At 44.0% G+C, this 18,583-nt stretch overlaps 1 protein-coding gene and 1 long non-coding RNA gene across 6 annotated transcripts in view; one reads left to right on the top strand and one right to left on the bottom strand.

The window, feature by feature from the left end:
* dgkh (diacylglycerol kinase, eta) overlaps nucleotides 1-18,583 on the top strand; it is a 601,101-nt gene that overhangs the window by 481,204 nt on the left and 101,314 nt on the right. For all 5 annotated transcript variants that reach the window (XM_043694442.2, XM_043694440.2, XM_043694441.2 and 2 more), the window contains 2 exons: nucleotides 8,210-8,317; nucleotides 9,876-9,989. In XM_043694442.2, coding sequence (XP_043550377.1) covers nucleotides 8,210-8,317; nucleotides 9,876-9,989 — 222 coding nt within the window. The remainder of the gene's footprint in view (nucleotides 1-8,209; nucleotides 8,318-9,875; nucleotides 9,990-18,583) is intronic.
* The window catches only part of LOC148148685 (uncharacterized), a 213,158-nt gene that overhangs the window by 41,969 nt on the left and 152,606 nt on the right, over nucleotides 1-18,583 (bottom strand). The window lies entirely within an intron of this gene.

An 18,583-nucleotide genomic window follows, 5' to 3' on the forward strand; every position in this document is an offset into this window, starting at 1 on the left:
TCTCTTACCAAAATGCAGCACCTCACATTTATCTAAATTAAAGTCCATCTTCCACTGCTCAGCCCATTGACCCATCTGATCAAGGTCCCATTGTACTCTGAGGTAACCTTCTTCACAGGAGCGTGCTTTTCTCTGGTTGCCACTGAATTAACTCCACAAGAGGCCAGTATCCTGTTATCAAGCCACCTTTTACTTATATGTGAAGGGTCCTTGACGTCGATCCAGCTCCCTCAGAGCCAGCTCTCAGAGTGAATGGGATGTCTGAAACTCCTTTTCATTTTTTTTTAATTTAACCCCCACACTACCCTCCTAACTTCAGTAGTGCTTATTTTTTCCCCAGCACCCATTGTGTGTGTGTGTGTGCAGATGTGAGACACAAGGTGCACGAATCTTTATTCAATTTCCACCACCAGGAAGATAGGAAAACACCCGGGTGGCCAGTCACCAGCAGTGCCCTTCACATCAAAGGGCAGTGCTGTGTGATCAAACAGTGAAGGGGAGGGCAGGGATTAAATCAAAATAGAGTTGGAGGGGGAAATGATGCACTCCACTCCCTGCGGCACCCACTTCTCCCTGAACAACTCCAGGGTGTTGGTGGACACCGCGTGCTCCTTCTCCAAGGACACCCGGGCCCTAACGTAACCGTGGAAGAGGGGCAGGCTGTCGGCCCTAACGACCCCCTCCACGGCCCGCTGCCTGGACCTGTTTATGGCCAGGTTGGCCAGGCCCAGGAGCAGACCCCCGAGGAGGTCTTCAGACCTGCCCTCCCTCCTCCGTACCGGGTGCCCAAAGATCAGGAGCATGGGACTGAAGTGCAACCTAAAAGCAGAGGAGGAGGTTTTTAAGAAAATCAAAAAACACCTACACCCAATATACACGTGGTCCACGGACTCCACAGCGCCACAGAACAAGCAGTGGGGCTGGGAGTCCGTGAACCACCGCAATCTGCGGTTGCAGGGAACCGCTGTGTGCAGCACCCTCCACCCCAGATCCTCGAGAGAAAAAAGGAGAAGGACTCCCGCATAGAGAGCCCTCCACTGGGGATCCCCACTGCCCGGTGGCAAATGGACACGGCAAGGCGTGTCTGGACGGTGGATGAGGGAGAAGAGGTGGATGGTGTGCAGCAGTCTATACAGGGCCTGCCTTTTTACCCCCTGAGGCCAGGCGAGAAGACAACACCCTGGCGAAGATTTTGTAGTCCGTGCTGAGGAGGGAGACCGGACGCCAGTTCTTTAAAGAACGAAGGTCCCCCTTCTTTGGCAGCAGGATGATGACCGCCCTGCGCCAAGAAAGGGGCAGCTCTCCGGCATTTAGACACTCCCCCAGGAACTGTGCGTTGTTGCTCCCCAAGACGTCCCAGAACGCCCTGAAGAACTCCACAGTCAGCCTGTCCAGCCTCAGGGATTTGCCCATTGAGAGCACCGGTCAGCTCCTCTAAAGTGACGGAAGCGTCGAGCCTTCCGGCGTCCTCCGGGCTGAGCTGCGGCAGGTCCTCCCACAGAACTCTGCGAGCATCCTCGCTGGATGGATCCGGAGAGAACAGAGCCGTGTAATAGTTTCGGACGTGGGCCCTGATCCCCTCCGGATCCGAGACGAGGGACCCGTCGTCGGCCAGTAGCACAAGGAGCTGCTAACTGGTGCCACGCCTTTTTTCCAAGCGAGTAGAAGAAGGGGGAAGCCGCGGTCCAGGTCCTGGAGGAGCTGGATCCGCGACCTCATGTACGCGCCCCGAGCCCCGATGAACTGCAGGTCCCGGAACGCGGCCTCCTTCTCTTCGTACACCCCTCGCAGGGCCGGGTCCGCGTCGGGCTGACCGAGGCGTGACTCCAGGTCGAGCAACTTCCTGAACCTGGATTTCCGCCTCTTTGTCGACCCCCTCGCGTACTCCTGACAGAAAACACGGACGTGAGCCTTGCCAACGTCCCACCATGGCCTCAGGGAGTGGGAGCTTCCCCGCTTCCTTTTCCAGCCAGCCCAGAAACGACGAAACGAGTCCCGGAACCGCTCATCCTCCAGCAGCAGGTTGCTAAAGTGCCAGTATGCGGAGCCGAGCCTGGCGCCGAACGGAAGGGGTTCCGCCCACACCAGGTGATGGTCCGTGCATGACATCTGCCGCGTGGAGGCCTTCGGAAAACAGGAGGCGTACGCCCGCGAAACGTACCGGCGGTCGATTCTGGACGCTCCGACCCCAGGCCTCACGAAGGTGAAGGTGATGGAGTCGGGATGGAGATTCCACCAGACGTCCACCAGGTCGAAGGACTTGACCAAGTCCCCCAACCTCTTCCCCGACGCCCAGCCAGTGCGGGCACCGCCGTGGTCCCTGCCCTCGAGGACACAGTTAAAATCTCCCCCAAGGACGACGCACTGGTTCTCGTCGATGGAAGCAAGATGAGTGGACACTTCTTCAAAAAAGCTCGCTTGTCTCGGCCCGGCCAGGGGAGGGTAGACGTTCACCAAGTGAAGCACTGCGCCCCCCAGCCGAACCGTCAGGTGAAGCAAACGGCCTGGCACGGGATCTCTGGCTGAAAATGCGGGGCCAACAGGATAGCCACCCCGCCAGATCTGCGGGTGAGGTGACTCATGTAGACCCCTCCCCTCGCCACTCCAGGAGCCAGGTGGCTTCGTCTCCTGGGATAGTGTGGGTTTCTTGCAGGAAGCACACCGCATACCTCCCGTCCCGAAGGACCGAAAGGGTCTGGAATCTGCGCTGTGACTCCCTGCTGCCGTTGATGTTAAGGCTGGCTATAGTTGTCTCCATGTCGGAAGCGTTGTGCAACCACCACCAGTACAGATAAAAACCTATATACACATTTACAGGGAGGACGAGGGAGGGGCACAGAAGTCCCTCGCCCTCACCAGGAGAAACTCCTTTTCTTTTTTTTCCAGCACCCATGGTGTGTGTGTGCAGGTGTGAGACACAGTGAAAGACACAAAGTGCACGAATCTTTATTCAAATTCCACCACCAGGAAGATAGGAAAACACCCGGGTGGCCAGTGACAAACACTGCCCTTCACATCAAAGGGCAGTGCTGTGTGATCAAAACAGTGAAAGTGGGGGGGAACTCCTTTTCTTATTGTCAACTTGAGCTCCCTGATTGGACCAGATAGCCCCAATCAGAGAACTCATTCTCTCAGCTCTACCAGGCTGACCTCATTACAATCACTGCAGATGGAGTGCCAATCAATCAAATGGGCAGCTTTGCCTCCATGAACAGTCTCCAATAAACAGTGGTCAGCAGGCAGGCACCCAGCCAGTCCAGTGTGAGGACATCCCAACCCAAAGAGGGTTTTCTCAAGATGGAGGCTCATGCAGAAGATGTAGGAAAATGTTATAAGATTTGTGGCCACAGCTGCCTCGCTGTCATTGTGGAGCATGTGATGTACAATGAGATTCACGTAAGTCACAAAGAGGGAAATGATCATTTGTCTCTCATATAAATGAGGAAGAAGACACCAGTCTAGAGTGAACATGGAAGCGAAAGGTCTTAGACACTACACTAGATAGTTATTTGATAACCCACTATGTACAGATGTAAATAAAGGACTGTACATAGAGTCATAGAGATGTACAGCACAAAACCAGACCCATACATGCACCACCATATGTGTGAAAATGTTGCCTCTTCAGTCCCTTTTAAATCTTTCCCCTCTCACCCTAAACCTATGCCCTCTAGGTTTGGACTCACCCACCCCAGGAAAAGACTTTGTCTGTTTATCCTATCCATGCCCCTCATAATTTTGTAAACCTCTATAAGGTCATACGTCAGCCTCCGATATTCCAGGGAAAACAGCCTCAGCCTCTCCCTATAGCTCAAATCCTCCAACCCTGGCAATATCCTTGTAAATCTTTTCTGAACCCTTTCAAGTTTCACAACATCCTTCCGAAAGGAAGGAGACCAGAATTGCACACAATATTCCAAACGTAGCCTACCGATTTCCTGCAACATGACCTCCCAACTCTGATACTCAATACTCTGACCAGTAAAGGAGAGCACACCTAATGCCAACTTCACTATCCTATCTACCTGCTACTCCACTTTCAAGGAGCTATGAACCTGCATTCCATGGTCTCCTTGTTCAGCAATACTTCCCAGGACCTTACCATTTAGTGAATAAGTCCTGCCTTTCCAAAGTGCAACACCTAACATTTATCTAAATAAGCTCCATCTGCCTCTCCTCAGTCCACTGGCCCAACTGATTAAGATCCCGTAGATCAAGGTCTAAGGTAACCATCTTCGCTGTCCACTACACCTCCAATTTTGGTGTCATCTGCAAACTTACTTACTATATCTCCTGTGTTCACATTCGAATCATTTACATAAAGAGTTGAAGAGCTTACTTCCTAATGAGAGCAAATACCCTATTGGACAGTGTTTGTACCGATACCCACAGCCCAGCGATGCTACAGGCTGATACCTCAGTGTGCAGGTAGCAGTGTTGGTTTGAAGTACAGGATAATGCACGAGTTCCCCTCCAAAACATAGCCTGTTATTATGGGCCCAAATAGCTGAACCTCTCCTAAAATAAGCCATTCATCCCAGAAATCAGTTAACTGAATCTTCTGTGAACTTCTAATGTAGTTATGTCCTTTCTTAAGTAAGGAGATGTACAGGTGTAAATAAAGGTCGGAACATAGAGTCATAGAGATGTACCACACCCGTCTTTAAGATACACATTCTATTTCTCCTTTTCTATCCTTTGCCAATTTGCACATCTCAAGTAATAACCCAGAAATTTTTAACTTTAACTTTCTGCTTTGTAATTCAGCCCCTAGCTCCTCGTTTTTCTAAGCAGAACTCCTTTCTTAGCCCTGCCAATGCCTTTTATACTCATGTGAACAGGACCACTGGATCCTCCAATTATGCCTTCAGCTTCAGTTCCCAGCTGATTCCCCCAATCTTAGCATTAGGCATGCAACATAGAGTTCTGGACTCAAGCTCTCAGCTGAACTATTCTATCCTGACTGCATTGTTTCCTATTGCCAATACATTCATATTCATTTCCCAGGTTTGAATGACTCCTTGTGCTCTGGTATTATGGACAGTCTGTTCATCCACCCTGCAGCTCTATTCTTGTCTGTACAAGTTGTGAGAATCCCAAACTTGTGGACAATTACGAGAGCTTAGACTCCTCCATTTGTAACTTCTTCAGCCTCCTATCTGCCTCACTCACAGTCGCACCCCATCCCACAGCCCAGGTCCTATGGAAAAAATTTGAAGCTCATATCATTCACTGAGTGGCTTAGTTGCACAACTACTACCAACCTGGTCAAGTCTTAAAAGATACATCTACCAGACTAGGCCAATGGCACGCAGTGAGAGAACCAACAAGAAGAAAGATCCGACTTGATTTTCTCCCCATCTCAAATATCTGTCCATGGCAGCATTGGTGAGATCAACCACTGCATATATGGTCTACCACCATTGCTGAATAGGTTAGACATTATCAGCTCCAGAAACTTAAAACTGGAAATCCATGAGGCACAGTGGACCGTCAGTAGCAGCAAAATTATACTAAGATACAATCTGCAACCTCATGGTCAAATATATCTCCCATTCTACCATTACTGCCAAGAAAGGGTATCAGCCCTGGTTCAACAGACCATGAAGGAGGCCATGCCAAGAGCAGTAGTAAGCATACCTGAAAATGAGGTGTCAACCGAGTGAAGCTACAACGCAGAGTTGCTTGCATGTCAAATAGCAGAAGCAGCTTACAGTACAATGCATAACAAAGCTCTGCAGCCCGACTGTGAATTTTGGCAGACAATTAAATAGCTCAGGGAGAATGTGAGGTCTGCAGGTGCTGGAGATCAGAGCTGAAAATGTGTTGCTGGAACAGCGCAGCAGGTCAGGCAGCATCCAGGGAACAGGAGAATCGACGTTTCGGGCATAAGCCCTTCTTCAGGAATTAAATAGCTCAGTGGAACAGAAGCTTCCACAAGTGCCGACGTTATCAAGGATGGTGGAATCTGACATATCAGTACAACAGATGAGAATTGTGAGTGAAGGATCTATCTTGGCCTCCTCTTGAAGTCTCCAGCATCGCAGATGCTAGCCTTCAACCAGTTCAACATCCTCCATGTTACATCAAGAAACAAGTGAAAGCTCTTTAAAAAAAACCCTACTTTTATATTCCATCCTCCTTTCAATAAACAACACTCCATTTGCCTTCCAAACGACTTGCTGTGTCTGCAGAATGACAATGTGACTTGTGTGTCAGGATGCTGAGATCCCTCTGTACCATCAAGCCATGTGGTCACTCTCCATTTAAATTATGGGTAAATATCTGTCAATTTTTTACCCATTCAATTAACCTGTCACTTTGCAGATTCTGCTTGATACCTTCCTTTCCTACTTACCTTGGTGTCATCAAATGTAGCTATCATCCGATTCAGTCTCCATATCTGAATCTTTGGTATAAGTTATAAAACTTTATGATGGTGCTAATATAGCTCAATGGTCAGATGTGACTGAACACTGGAGGCAATATATTTATTATTGAAGGACTCATCCGTGTCACTTCATTAAAGCTTCATTTACAATCTTGTGTCTGGAATGCTGATTCAGATGCTAAAACTGGTACATACAGGAGATCTTCATTCAGCGCATGAGAGTGGAACCGAGTTAATACTGAGTTGCTGGCCTCTTAAAACTTAAATATTCAAAAGAATACTCCTCCATTGAATCATCCCAGTTACAAGAACACTGCTTCGTCTATATGACTACCTGCATATAAATATATATATAAAATTGGATGTGTTGGTATCTCTGTTACTCTCATCATCCTGAGTCCTGGTCCAAAATGTGAAAGTATCTTGTAGGTGCAGACTGTCATAAATTGGTGATCCAATTAATATTGCTTTATAGTAGTTTCAAATGTCTGGCCCCCTGGAACTTCTGTGCTACATTGTCTTTAGAACCATTTTGAAAGCTGGTTTAGGTATTGGACCCAACAATATTTTATATCATTCCTGTGAAGAGTATCATCGTAGTATTGTAGAATGATACTATTGAGTGCATTGGCAAAGATGTCAAATTGATCCCTGGCACCTGCTCTTTGTCTTTTGAAGATAGTGTTGACTTTGCTTCCAGTAACCTTTCAATAGGTACAACTGATTCAGTTTACAACTGATTCTGCAAAATAAATTTGTGACATCTAACCTCATATTCTTTTACCAATCACCTTAAATTGGGGTCATGTTACTATCGACCCTTCTGCAAAGCCAACAGTTTTACTTTTATTACACTATCAAAACCATTCCTTGTTTTGAACCCTTCTCCAATTTCTTCATTATGTTTTCTATTCTGTGGAGAACAAGCCCATCATCCCCAGAATGTGGGTTGCTGGCATCTCACTTCTTTGCTCCCTTTCCAGTAAATTTCTTCCAAGCATTGAAAGCCTTCTGGAAGTCCGATTCCTAGAATTAAAAACTCTAGCTGAGGCTTAACTAGAGTTTCATAAAAGGTTGTTACAACTTTCTGACTAATTTAAGACTCTGTTACTGACGTGATACACTCAATACATTTTTCTGGCAATGTCATAATTTGTTCCATGTGTACACACAGCCCAGATCTTTCTGTTCTTGCAGTCCTTCAGGAGTTTGGAACAGCTCAATGGCTAAGTGGTTAGCACTGCTGCCTCACAGCGCCAGGGACGTAAGTTCAATTCTACCCTCAGGCAACTGTCTGCGTGGAATTTGTGCATCCTTCCCGTGTCTGTGTGGGTTTCCTCCGGGCATCAGACTTCCTCCCACAGTCCAAAGATGTGCAGGTTGGGTGGTTTGGCCATGGGAAATTGCAGGGTTACAGGGATAAAGTGGGGGATCTGTATGGGATGCTCTTCGGAGGGTCAGTATGGACTTGATGGGCCGAATAGCCTGCCTCCACGATGTAGGAATTCTATGATTCTCTGAATTTTGCTCACAGTGCCTCTTATGTTCCTCCCAAAATGCATAATTTCCAACTTCTCTGCATTAACTTTCATCGTATGCCTGACTGTTTCATTGGTTTGATTTTTATGACTTGACTCACCTCCTCATTGTTTAATACAATTTTAAGTTTTAGGGAAAAAGATCAACAGCACCTCTGAGAGATATCTCACTGTTACCTCTCCCAACTGCAATTGACTCGAATGGAAGTGCGGATATGCATTTTTTAACTGTTGAATTAGGCTGTGTTTTTTTTCAACCAGTTTGTTTTGTGTTTTACAGTGTGATGGACAATACATTCCCCTACCTAGTCTCCAGGGCATTGCTGTATTAAACATTCCCAGCTATGCTGGAGGAACTAACTTTTGGGGCGGTACAAAAGAGGATGATGTAAGTTGCATGAGGAAGATATTGTTAAGAATTGTACTTTGAGTGTGAGGCATTTGCTACTATCCTTGTTTGGACATAATACATCTTCATCCACCCCTACTGGTTAGAAAGTTGCCAAACTGCTTCAGGGGCTGCAGAATTCACGTGTTGAATCCTGTTATTGTTTAGGAACTGTTGTCACAATTGCAAACCCTTGTAGTGAATCATGGAATTGTACTGCAGTCTACACTGAACATCTCTAAACAATGTCACAGCCAGTCAGATTTCCGTGTAGGGCTTGCCCAAACAGTCCAAAATGTATTATTTGACTTTCCTATTGCCAGATATCGTGTTAATAGATGTCCTTTTAAAGGTTGTGAATTTATTTCAAAATATGCTGCAATAACAGTGCTTAAAGTTGAGCCAAAACATCAGAAGCGATAATTTTATTGTTGGTTTGAAGAACCATTTGTCTCTCTCTGTCACAAGTATTCATTAATCATTTCTAGCAGTTTTCTCAGCCAACAAAAACGTACCTACCCATTGCATTCCAACAAAAAAAACATAAACTAGATACCCTTGAAAGTACCATTTTAAAAATCAAGAGTATAAATGTTTAAAAAAGGTTTCTACCACTTTGTACAGTGGAAAGAGTCAGATTTGTCTCATCCCTTACTTTCAGTTCTGACCACTCCAACTCTTGCTGGGCTCTTGCTTTCTTCGCTACAACTTCACTGGCTCCCTGACTGCTACTACTGTCCAGTTTGAGCACCTGGCATCAACTGACAAGCTCGTTAAAGCTACCTTCTCAGCTTTTTGCCAACTCTACACATGATTGTCTATTCTGGAGCTGCCTCAATTTTTTTTCTCGAGGTTGGTTTCTGAGAGGTTATTCAGCACTAAAGATGGGGGGAGCCAATCAGTCTTTGCACCGCACATCTTGATTTTGACTCTTCACTCCCTGACTTGCACAGATTATGTCCACAAAATTGTCACTGAATTCAAAGCCATTGTGTAAATTAAAAACTTCACATCAGGATCAAGACCATCCAAGGTGCCTGTAGTGCTCTAAAGTCAGTTTTTGTTATTCCCCAACTCCATGTTAATAGGGATATTGAAATTACTACCATTGTTGAGTTTGTTTTTTAAGTTTATTGTTTCCAGTTTGAAAACTTAGCTGGTTGGCAGGGAAGGCTAAAGATTTCTGTTGGTATTATGAAGCAACTGATCACTGAGTAAATGGGAAACCACAGAATAGTGTGTCCATCCACTAGCATTACCATTACTAATGTCTATTCTTTTATATCTGTGACCACGTAAGGGATGGTTTTATGATTTTGCCCTCTCATTCAGAGCTTTAAATGGATGAAAGTTTCTGTCTGCTGCAAACCAGTAAGATCATATTGTTGAAAAGTGCTATTATGATAGGAGAGCCGATTGTAAAGTTACCACATACAGCATCTTTCAAGGGGTTTGCCTTCTTTGTCAGACCAGAAAAGGATTCAATCTGCAAGTGCTGAAATGCTTTACCATGCAGCTATTTGGTCTTTCCCAGAGTTGTAACATTTTGTTCTTTTAGATTTTTGGTGCACCTTCATTTGATGACAAGATCTTGGAAGTGGTGGCTGTGTTTGGAAGTATGCAGATGGCAGTGTCAAGAGTTATCAAACTCCAGCATCACCGAATAGCCCAGGTGGGTATGTCGCCCATAAAATGATTCAATATTCGAAGCAACTATTTAATCACCAGGTGAAAAGCTTTATCTGCTTTACTACTGGGTTTTGAATGTTCATAGACCAGCTTTATCGTATTATGGTCTTCTCTTTAAATGTGCTTTTTTTTTTCTTCATGTTGCATTTCAGCTCTTCCTATCTCCTAGATCAGTCTGCTTTTGTCCAAGACACTTCTGTTCAATCATTTGTGCAAGTTGAACTTTTACTCTCCAGCATAAACAGCTACATTAGTGTCTGAATTTGGATTGTACTTCACTTTGTTCTTGTTTTAACACTGAATTGAGCTGAAATTAGCATTGGTCATTGATCATTACTGGGACAGAGAAGACTTCTCCATCATGTCAGTGGTAGAATTTCTGACCAGTGCATGCATTGCCTCTGCACAACAAAGAATGGCCTGTGAGAGATTGTAAAGCAGGACCGTATGAAACACTGGATAATATTCATAGAGCAAGCATAAATCTGACCTCAGGTTACATGCATGGATAACATGTCAAATTCCGCTTAGTTCAAGTAGCACAAGGACTCAAGTTTATATAATAGCTTATGGCTGTATAGCATCTGTGAAGGTCCCAACATGTTTCACAGGAACAATCTTTTTTCAAAATTGAAATGATAGTTGGACAGCTGACAAAAGATATGAAGATCAATTTTAAAGTGTTTTCAAGTAGAAGACCATAAGACCATTGAGTTTGGCCTATTGAGCCAGCTCCATTGTTGAACAGAGCTGATCCAATGTTTCCCATATACACTTTCCTGCTCTTTCCCTGTAACCTTTGATTTCTGATTACTGATCAAGAATCTATCTCAGTCTTAAATATAACTAGAATTCTGCCCCCACAGCTTTCTGTTGCAAGGAGTTCCAAAGACAGTCACCCTTCTGAGAAAAGAAATTCTTCCTGATCTCAGGCTTAAATTGTCCTCCCTTAATTCTGATATGATGTCCTCTAGTCCTAGACTCTCGCATGACGGGGAAACATTCTCTCAGAATTTAGCCTGTCAAACCCCTTAAGAATCTGACATGTTGAGATAAGATCACTTCTCATTCTTCTAAATTCCAGTGAGTAGAGTCCCAACCCGTTTAGCCTTTACTCATAAGACAATCTTATGTCTTCTGGTCTTATGGGCTAATCCCTCCAGACCAGAGATCATCCTAGTCAACCTTATGTGAACTGCCTCCAGTGAAATGATACCTCCCCTTAAATAAGGGGACTGAAACTGTCCTCTGTACTCCAGACGTGGGTCTCACCAGTACGTTGCGCAGTTGCGATAAGATTTCCCTACTCTTATATTTGGTGGCGGCACAGTGGCTCAGTAGTTACAGTGCTGCCTCAAAGTGCCAGGGATCCGGGTTCGATTCCCACCTCGGGCGACTGTCTGTGTGGAGTTTGCACATTCTCCCTGTGTCTGCGCGGGTTTCCTCTGGGTGCTCCGATTTCCTCCCACAATCCAAAAATCTGCAGGTCAGATGGATTGGCCATGCTAAATTTCCCCGTAGTATTATGTGCATTAGTCAGGAGTAAATATAGAGTAGGGTAATAGGTCTGGGTGGGTTACTGTTCGGAGGGTCGGTGTGGACTTGTTGAGCCAAATGGCCTGTTTCCATGCTTTAGGAAATCTAATCTAAACTAATACTCCAGTCATCTGGGAATAAGGGTCAACATTCCTGATGAAGGGTTTTTGCCCGAAGTATCGATTTTCCTGCTCCTCGGATGCTGCCTGACCTGCTGTGCTTTTCCAGCACCACACTCTTGACTCTAATCTCGAGGATCTGCAGTGCTCACTTTCGCCTCAACATACTATTAGCCTTCCTGATTATCTGCTGTACCTATGTGCTAGCTTTCTGTGTTTCATGCAGAAATACCCCGAAGTCCCTTTGTGTTGTAGCTTACTGCAGTTTCTCTCCATTTAAAGAATATTCCGATCTTTCATTCTCCCTTCCAAATGAACAACTTCACATTTTCCCACATTCTACTCCACTTACCAACTTTGCTCCCATTGATTCAGCCTATCAATATGTCTGTGTAAACTGTTTGTATCCCTCACGCAAACTGCCTTTCCACCTATTTTGGAATAGTACATTCACTTCTTTCCTCCAAATCATAAATATGTTGTAAACAGTTGCAGTCCCAGCACTGAACCCTGTGAAATCCCACAGGCCACAGAACTGAAAATAACCCTTTATCCCCAACTCGTAGTTTCCTACCCATGAACCAATTCTGTATACATGCCACCATACTGCCTCGAATAGCATGGGCTCTTACCATATAACTTAACCTTTTGTAGGGGTACCTTGTTGAATGACTGCCTGAAATCCAAATATGACACATCTACTGGTTTCCCTTTGTCCACTCTCTTTGAAACTATCTCAAAAAACTTTATTAAATTAATCAACCATAATTTCCCTTTCATACTGATGCTGATTGGCTTATGATTGTCCAAATGTTCTTCTGTTAATTCATTAATAATTATTCCAATACTTTTCCAACGATAGATGTCAGGCTAATTTTCACTTTTTGTCTTCCTTTTTTTGAATAACAGTTTGAAACACATTAGCAGTATCCTCTAGTACTTCTCCAGAATCTAAGGATTTTTGGAAATTTACATGCATCCACTATTTTGCAAAGTTGCTATTAAAAAGGAAGAGGAGTTGTCCATCTTAAACAGTATTAAGTTAGATAAGTCCCCGCCTCCTCTTGGGATCTATCGCAGAATATTGAGGGGGCAAGAGCACAAATTGCTGGAGCTTTGACAGTCATCTTGATATCCTCTTTGGCCATGGGTGTGATCCCAGAGGACTGGAGAATAGCCAATGTTGTCCCATTGTCTAACAGGGATAGCAGGAGGAATCCTGGAAATTACAGGCCTGTGGGGCTCACGTCATGGTAGGGAAATTATTGGAAAAGATTCTCAGGGGCAAGATCTATTTGCATTTGGAAGCAAATGGACTTATTAGATATAGACAGCATGGTTTTGTGTGGGTGAGGTCATGCCTCACTAACTTGATTGAATTTTTTTGAGGAGGTGACGAAGGTGATTGATGAGGGAAAAACGGTTGTCAACATGGGCTTCAGTAAAGCCTTTTCAAGGTCTGTCACGGCAGACTGGTCAAAAGCAGAAGTCACATGGTATTAGGGCTGCCAAGATGGTGACAGAACTGGCTTAGTCATAGGAGACAGAGGGTAGTGGTGGAAGGTTGCTTTGCAGAATGGAGGGCTGTGATTAGTGGTGTTCCACAGGGATCAGTGTTGGGATCTCTACTGTTCGTGATCTACATAAATGGTTTGGAGGAAAACGTATCTGGTCTAATTAGTATGTTTGTGGATAATACAAGGATTGGTGGACTTGCAGATTGTGAGGAGGATTGTCAGAGAATACAGCAGGATATAGATCAGTTGGCGGTATGGGCAGAAAAATGGCAAGTAGAGTTTAATCTGGACAAATGTGAGATGATGCAGTTTGGAAGGTCAGGTATAGGTGGAAATTATACAGTGAATGGCAGAACCCTGAGGAGTATTGATATACAGATGGGATCTGGGTGTGTAGGTCCACAAATCACTGAAGGTTGCAGCACAGGTAGATAAGGTAGTTGAAAAGTGTAATCCTTGCCCTCATTGGAAGGAGCATTTTTCATATGGATAGACAACTTATGCTGCAGCTTTATAGAACTTTAGTTGGGTCATACTTGGAAAATTGTGAACAGTTCTGGTCACCACACTCCTAGAAAGATGTTGATGCTTTGGAGAGGATACAGAAAAGGTTTAATAGGATGTTGCCTGGTATGGGGAAGTTTAGCTATGAAGAAAGGATGGCTAGATTGGGTTTGTTTTCACTGGAACGCAGGAGGTTGAGGGGCAACTTGAAAGAAGTTCATAAGATTTTGAATTCCTTGGATAGAGTGGAAAGTATGAGGCTTTTTTCCGGGTTGGAGGGGTGAATTACTAGGAGACACAGATTCAGGGTGCGAGGGGAGAGGTTTTCAAGAGATGTGTGAGGCAAGCTTTTCACATAGAAGGGTGATGTGTACCTGGAATGCATTGCCAGAGGAGGTGATGGAAGCAGACACAATAGCAGCATTCAGGAAGCATGGACGAATACATGAACGGCAAGGGAATAGAGGGATACAGGTCCTGTACGGGAAGACAGTTTTAACATGGAAGGCAGAAAATGGCGGCGCAGGCTTGGAGGACTGAATGGGCCTGTTCCTGTGCTGTATTGTTCTTTGTTCTATCTCTATAGCTACCTCTTTTAGGATCCTAGGACTAATTTGTCTTTAGCCTCATTTAGTTTGTCTAATACTTCTTTAGTGATAGTGATGGTACTTAATTCCTCCCAATATTCCTGAGTATTAGTGTGATGTTCGATGTATTTTCACCACAAAGACTGATTTTTAACTCCTCTGTCATTTTCTTATTTCTCTTGTCTCCCCAGGATCATTTGCTAAGGGGCTGAGATCAACTTTGACCTGTTTTCCTTTTTATATATTTCAAGAAGCTGTTGTCAGTTTTTGAATTCCTCGCTAGTTTCATAGTTTATTTTCTCTGTCTTTATGATCTTTTTAAGCCTGCTTTGCTGGATTCTGTACTTAAGCCAGTCTTTGTGGCCATCAATGACTTCGGCCTCCTTCTATGTACTTACTTTCAACTTAATACTCTCCATAACCTGGTTATAGTTGGTTTATCCCTCTCTTAGAATCTTTTGTTCTTAATGCGATGTACTTTTGCTGAGAGTTATGAGCAAGCAGGAGCAGACCTCCTCAAATGTCTGCTACTGCTTGCTTATTGTCTTTCCTGCTAATCTATCTGCCCAGTTCATTTTAGTTAACTCTGTCCTCATTTCATTGTAATTCTCTTTTTTATGTTAAACAATATTGTTTTCAACCCAATATGAATATTAAATGCTATGATGTTATGATCACTACTTCCTATGGAATCTTTTACTTGGAGGTCATTTACTAAACCTGCCCCATTGCCCATCACCAGATCCAAGATGGCCTGCTCCCTGATTGGCTCTATAGTATATTGCTCTAGGAAACTATCCTTAATATGAATTCATTGTCATAGCTACCCTTTTTAATTTGAATAATCCTGTCAACATGGAGATTAAGATCATCCATAATTATTGTTCTCTTCTTTTTCCATGCTCCTATTATTTGTTGATTTACAGCCATTCCTACAGAGTGACTATTGTTTGGGGATATGTACACAATCCTCACTTATGTGTTCTTTCCCTTGCTGTTTTTTACAGAAGAGATTCATGAGGTTGATTCCAGAGTTGAGAGGGTTAGCTTATGAGGAGAGATTGAGTAGACTGGGTCTATATACACATTGGAATTTAGAAGAATAAGGGGGGATCTGACAGAAACATATAAAATCATGTAGGGGATAGGTTAAGATATAAGCAGGGAGCTTCTTTCCAATGGTGGGTGAAATTAGAACTTGGGGGCTTTCCCTCAAAATAAGGGGGAGCAGATTAGGACTGAGTTGAGGAGGATACTCTTCACCCAAAAGGTTGTGAATCTGTGGAATTGCTTGCCCAGTGAAGCAGTTGACACTATCTCGTTGAGTGTTTTTAAGGCAAAGATAGTTAGATTTTCAGCAGTGATGGAATTACTGAGTGGGTGGGTAACTGGACCTGAGTCCATGAAAGTGATCAGCCATGATCTTATTGAATGGCGGAGCAGGCTTGAGAGGCCAGATAACCTACTCCTCATATTCCTTATATTTTTATATTTACCTCCGCCCAAATGAACTGTACATCATTCAAGCCTAGATTGTCTCTCACAACTGTCCTCATTTTATTTCTTATTAACGGTGCTACCCGACCATGTTTTACTTCCCTACTATCTTTTCAAAAGGTCAGGTTTCCCAGAATGTTATGTTCTCAGTTTTAATCTCTTTGTAACCATGTTTCTGTAATGGCTATGACAACATATTACTTTGCCTCGACTTGCACCATCAGTACATTTACTTTATTCCAACTGCTTAATGCATTAAAATATGAAGTCTATAATCTTCAACACCGCAAGGTTGTGTACTCAGCTCCTTACTATACTGTCTATATACTCATTACTATGTGGCCAAATTTCATCCTTAATCCATCTACACGTTCGTTGATGACACCACCATTGTTGACTGGATTTCAAACAATGACGAGACAAAATGCAGATAGAGTGCTTGGTAGCATAGTGTGAAGATAACAATCTCTCCCTCAACATCAGCAAAATGAAGGAGCTGGTCATTGACTTCAGGAAGCAAGGTTGAAGGCATATCCCTGTCTATATACTTGGTATGGAAACTGCTCTGCCCAGGAACATAAGAAACTACAGAGAGTTATGAACACAGCTTAGACCATCACACAAGCCATTGACTCCATCTATATTTCCCAATGTCTCAGGAAGGCAGCCAACATCATCAAAGCCCCCTCCCACCATGGTTATTGTCTCTTATAGCCTCTTCCATCTGGCAGAAGGTGCAAACATTTAAACACGTGCCAACAGATTCAAGAACAGCTTCTTTCCTGCTGTTGTAAGACTTCTGAATGGTCCTCTCTAATTTTCAATCCAATGTTGGCCACAACATTGTATTCCTTGCTCTGTTCTGTTACTTTAATGCACTTTGTATGGTATTATCTGCCTGTACAGAGCACAGAACAAAACTTTACACTGTACCAAGGTACATGTGACAATAATAAATCAAATCAATAATAATAAATTCAATTAATTACAATGACATATTAGTACACTAACTGGTTGAGAAAAACTGGCAAATAGATTTCACTTTGGGAAAGTGTGAGATTATCCTCTTTGGATAAAAAGAGAATGGAATCGTGTGCTTGAGGTCCAAAGGGACTTGTAGGCCTCAGTATGCAGTTCATTAAATGCCATGCACAGATAGAGAAGTCAATTTAAAAGGCTAATGGAATGCTTGTCTTTATATTTTGAGTATTTCAATACGAATGAATGGAAATTGAGTTTCAGATATTTAGTTATACCACATGTAAAGGACTCAGAGCAGTTCTGAGCACCAGGCTTTAGGGAGGATATGATAAGTCAGAGGGAGTGCAATGTAGGAGAAAGTGAGGACTGCAGATGCTGGAGATCAGAGCTGAAAATGTGTTGCTGGAAAAGCGCAGCAGGTCAGGCAGCATCCAAGGAACAGGAGAATCGACGTTTTGGGCATACGCCCAGGAATCCTGAAGAAGGGCTTATGCCCGAAACGTCGATTCTCCTGTTCCCTGGATGCTGCCGGACCTGCTGCGCTTTTCCAGCAACACATTTTCAGGAGTGCAATGTAGGTCCACTAGAATATACCTAGAGCCCAAGAGTTAAATTGTGAAGAGAAATTCCACAAAATTGGGCGGCAGTTCCTGGCATTTAGATGGTTTGATAAAAGTTAAGATATTAAGAGCAGGTAAAGTCACCACTGTCCTATCAGAGCAGAGGGCTGCTTTTTCATTGGAGACACACGTCTGGTGTTAGTTTAACCTGAGGGTCACCGTGCCTCAGGCAAGGGGAGAGTTAGAGAAGGAGAGTCCTTCATGTTAAATTCAGCTGGTGTGGCAATTGAACCCTTGCCATTGGCATCACTCTACATTGCAAGCCAGTTGAGAAAACCAACTGACCCCACATAGTAAGGGGGAACAGATGTGGTAGATAGTGAGAAACTATCTTCCTTGTTGGGGGAGAAAAGGACTAGGAAACTGCATCTAAAATTAGAACCAGAATTTCAGGTAGAGTAAGGGTGGCTCAATGGTTAGCACTGTTGCCTCACAGCACCAGGGACCTGGGTTCGATTCCAGCCTCAGGTAACTGTCTGTGTGGGGTTTGCACATTCTCCCCGTGTCTGCATGAGTTTCCTCCGGGTGCTCCGGTTTCGTCCCACTGTCCAAAGATGTGCAGTCCAGATGAATTGGCCATGCTAAGTTGCTCATAGTGTTAGGTGCATTCGGAGGGTCGGTGTGGACTTGTTGGGCTGAAGGGCCTGTTTCCACACTGTAGGGAATCTAATCTTCAGGTAGAGTAGTGCAAGGTAGATGAATTGTCAGTTTTAAGTCTGATTTTTTTTTGTTAATCAGGCATATAAAAGGATATTGAGCAAACTGGGTTTATAGCTTTGGGTCACAGATCTATCACTGAATTGCAGAACAAGCTTGGGGACTAAAGCTTGGGCCTCCCATTGGTCCAGAGTTATTCTGTTACTCTCTCATTAAATATTGGTCCTAACCTTGCTTAGTGAAGTCCTTATATTCTTTGCAGGAATAATCCCAGCCCAAGCTGTTCCACCACCCATGTATCAAAACTGTTTCACCCCGAAATGTAATTTTGAGTCAACTGCATCTCACTGTTGAGCTTTCTTAAACTGTGGAATAATGGAACTTTACTGCATAGTAGGAGGCTCCTTGGCCCAACAGGTCTGTACTGACCTTTTTGAAGAGCAGTTATTCATCCTAGAGCTCTGCATTTTACCATAATCCTACAATTCTCACCTTCACATACTTTCAGGATGAATGTAAATGCTGAGTCAAAGTTCCACATTGTCCTGTTCTACAGAAG

The sequence above is a fragment of the Chiloscyllium plagiosum genome, unplaced genomic scaffold (genome assembly GCF_037043375.1).
Source record: "Chiloscyllium plagiosum isolate Xiang-an unplaced genomic scaffold, Cpla_swu_hap1 HiC_scaffold_12, whole genome shotgun sequence".
Classification (NCBI taxonomy): Eukaryota; Metazoa; Chordata; class Chondrichthyes; order Orectolobiformes; family Hemiscylliidae; genus Chiloscyllium; species Chiloscyllium plagiosum.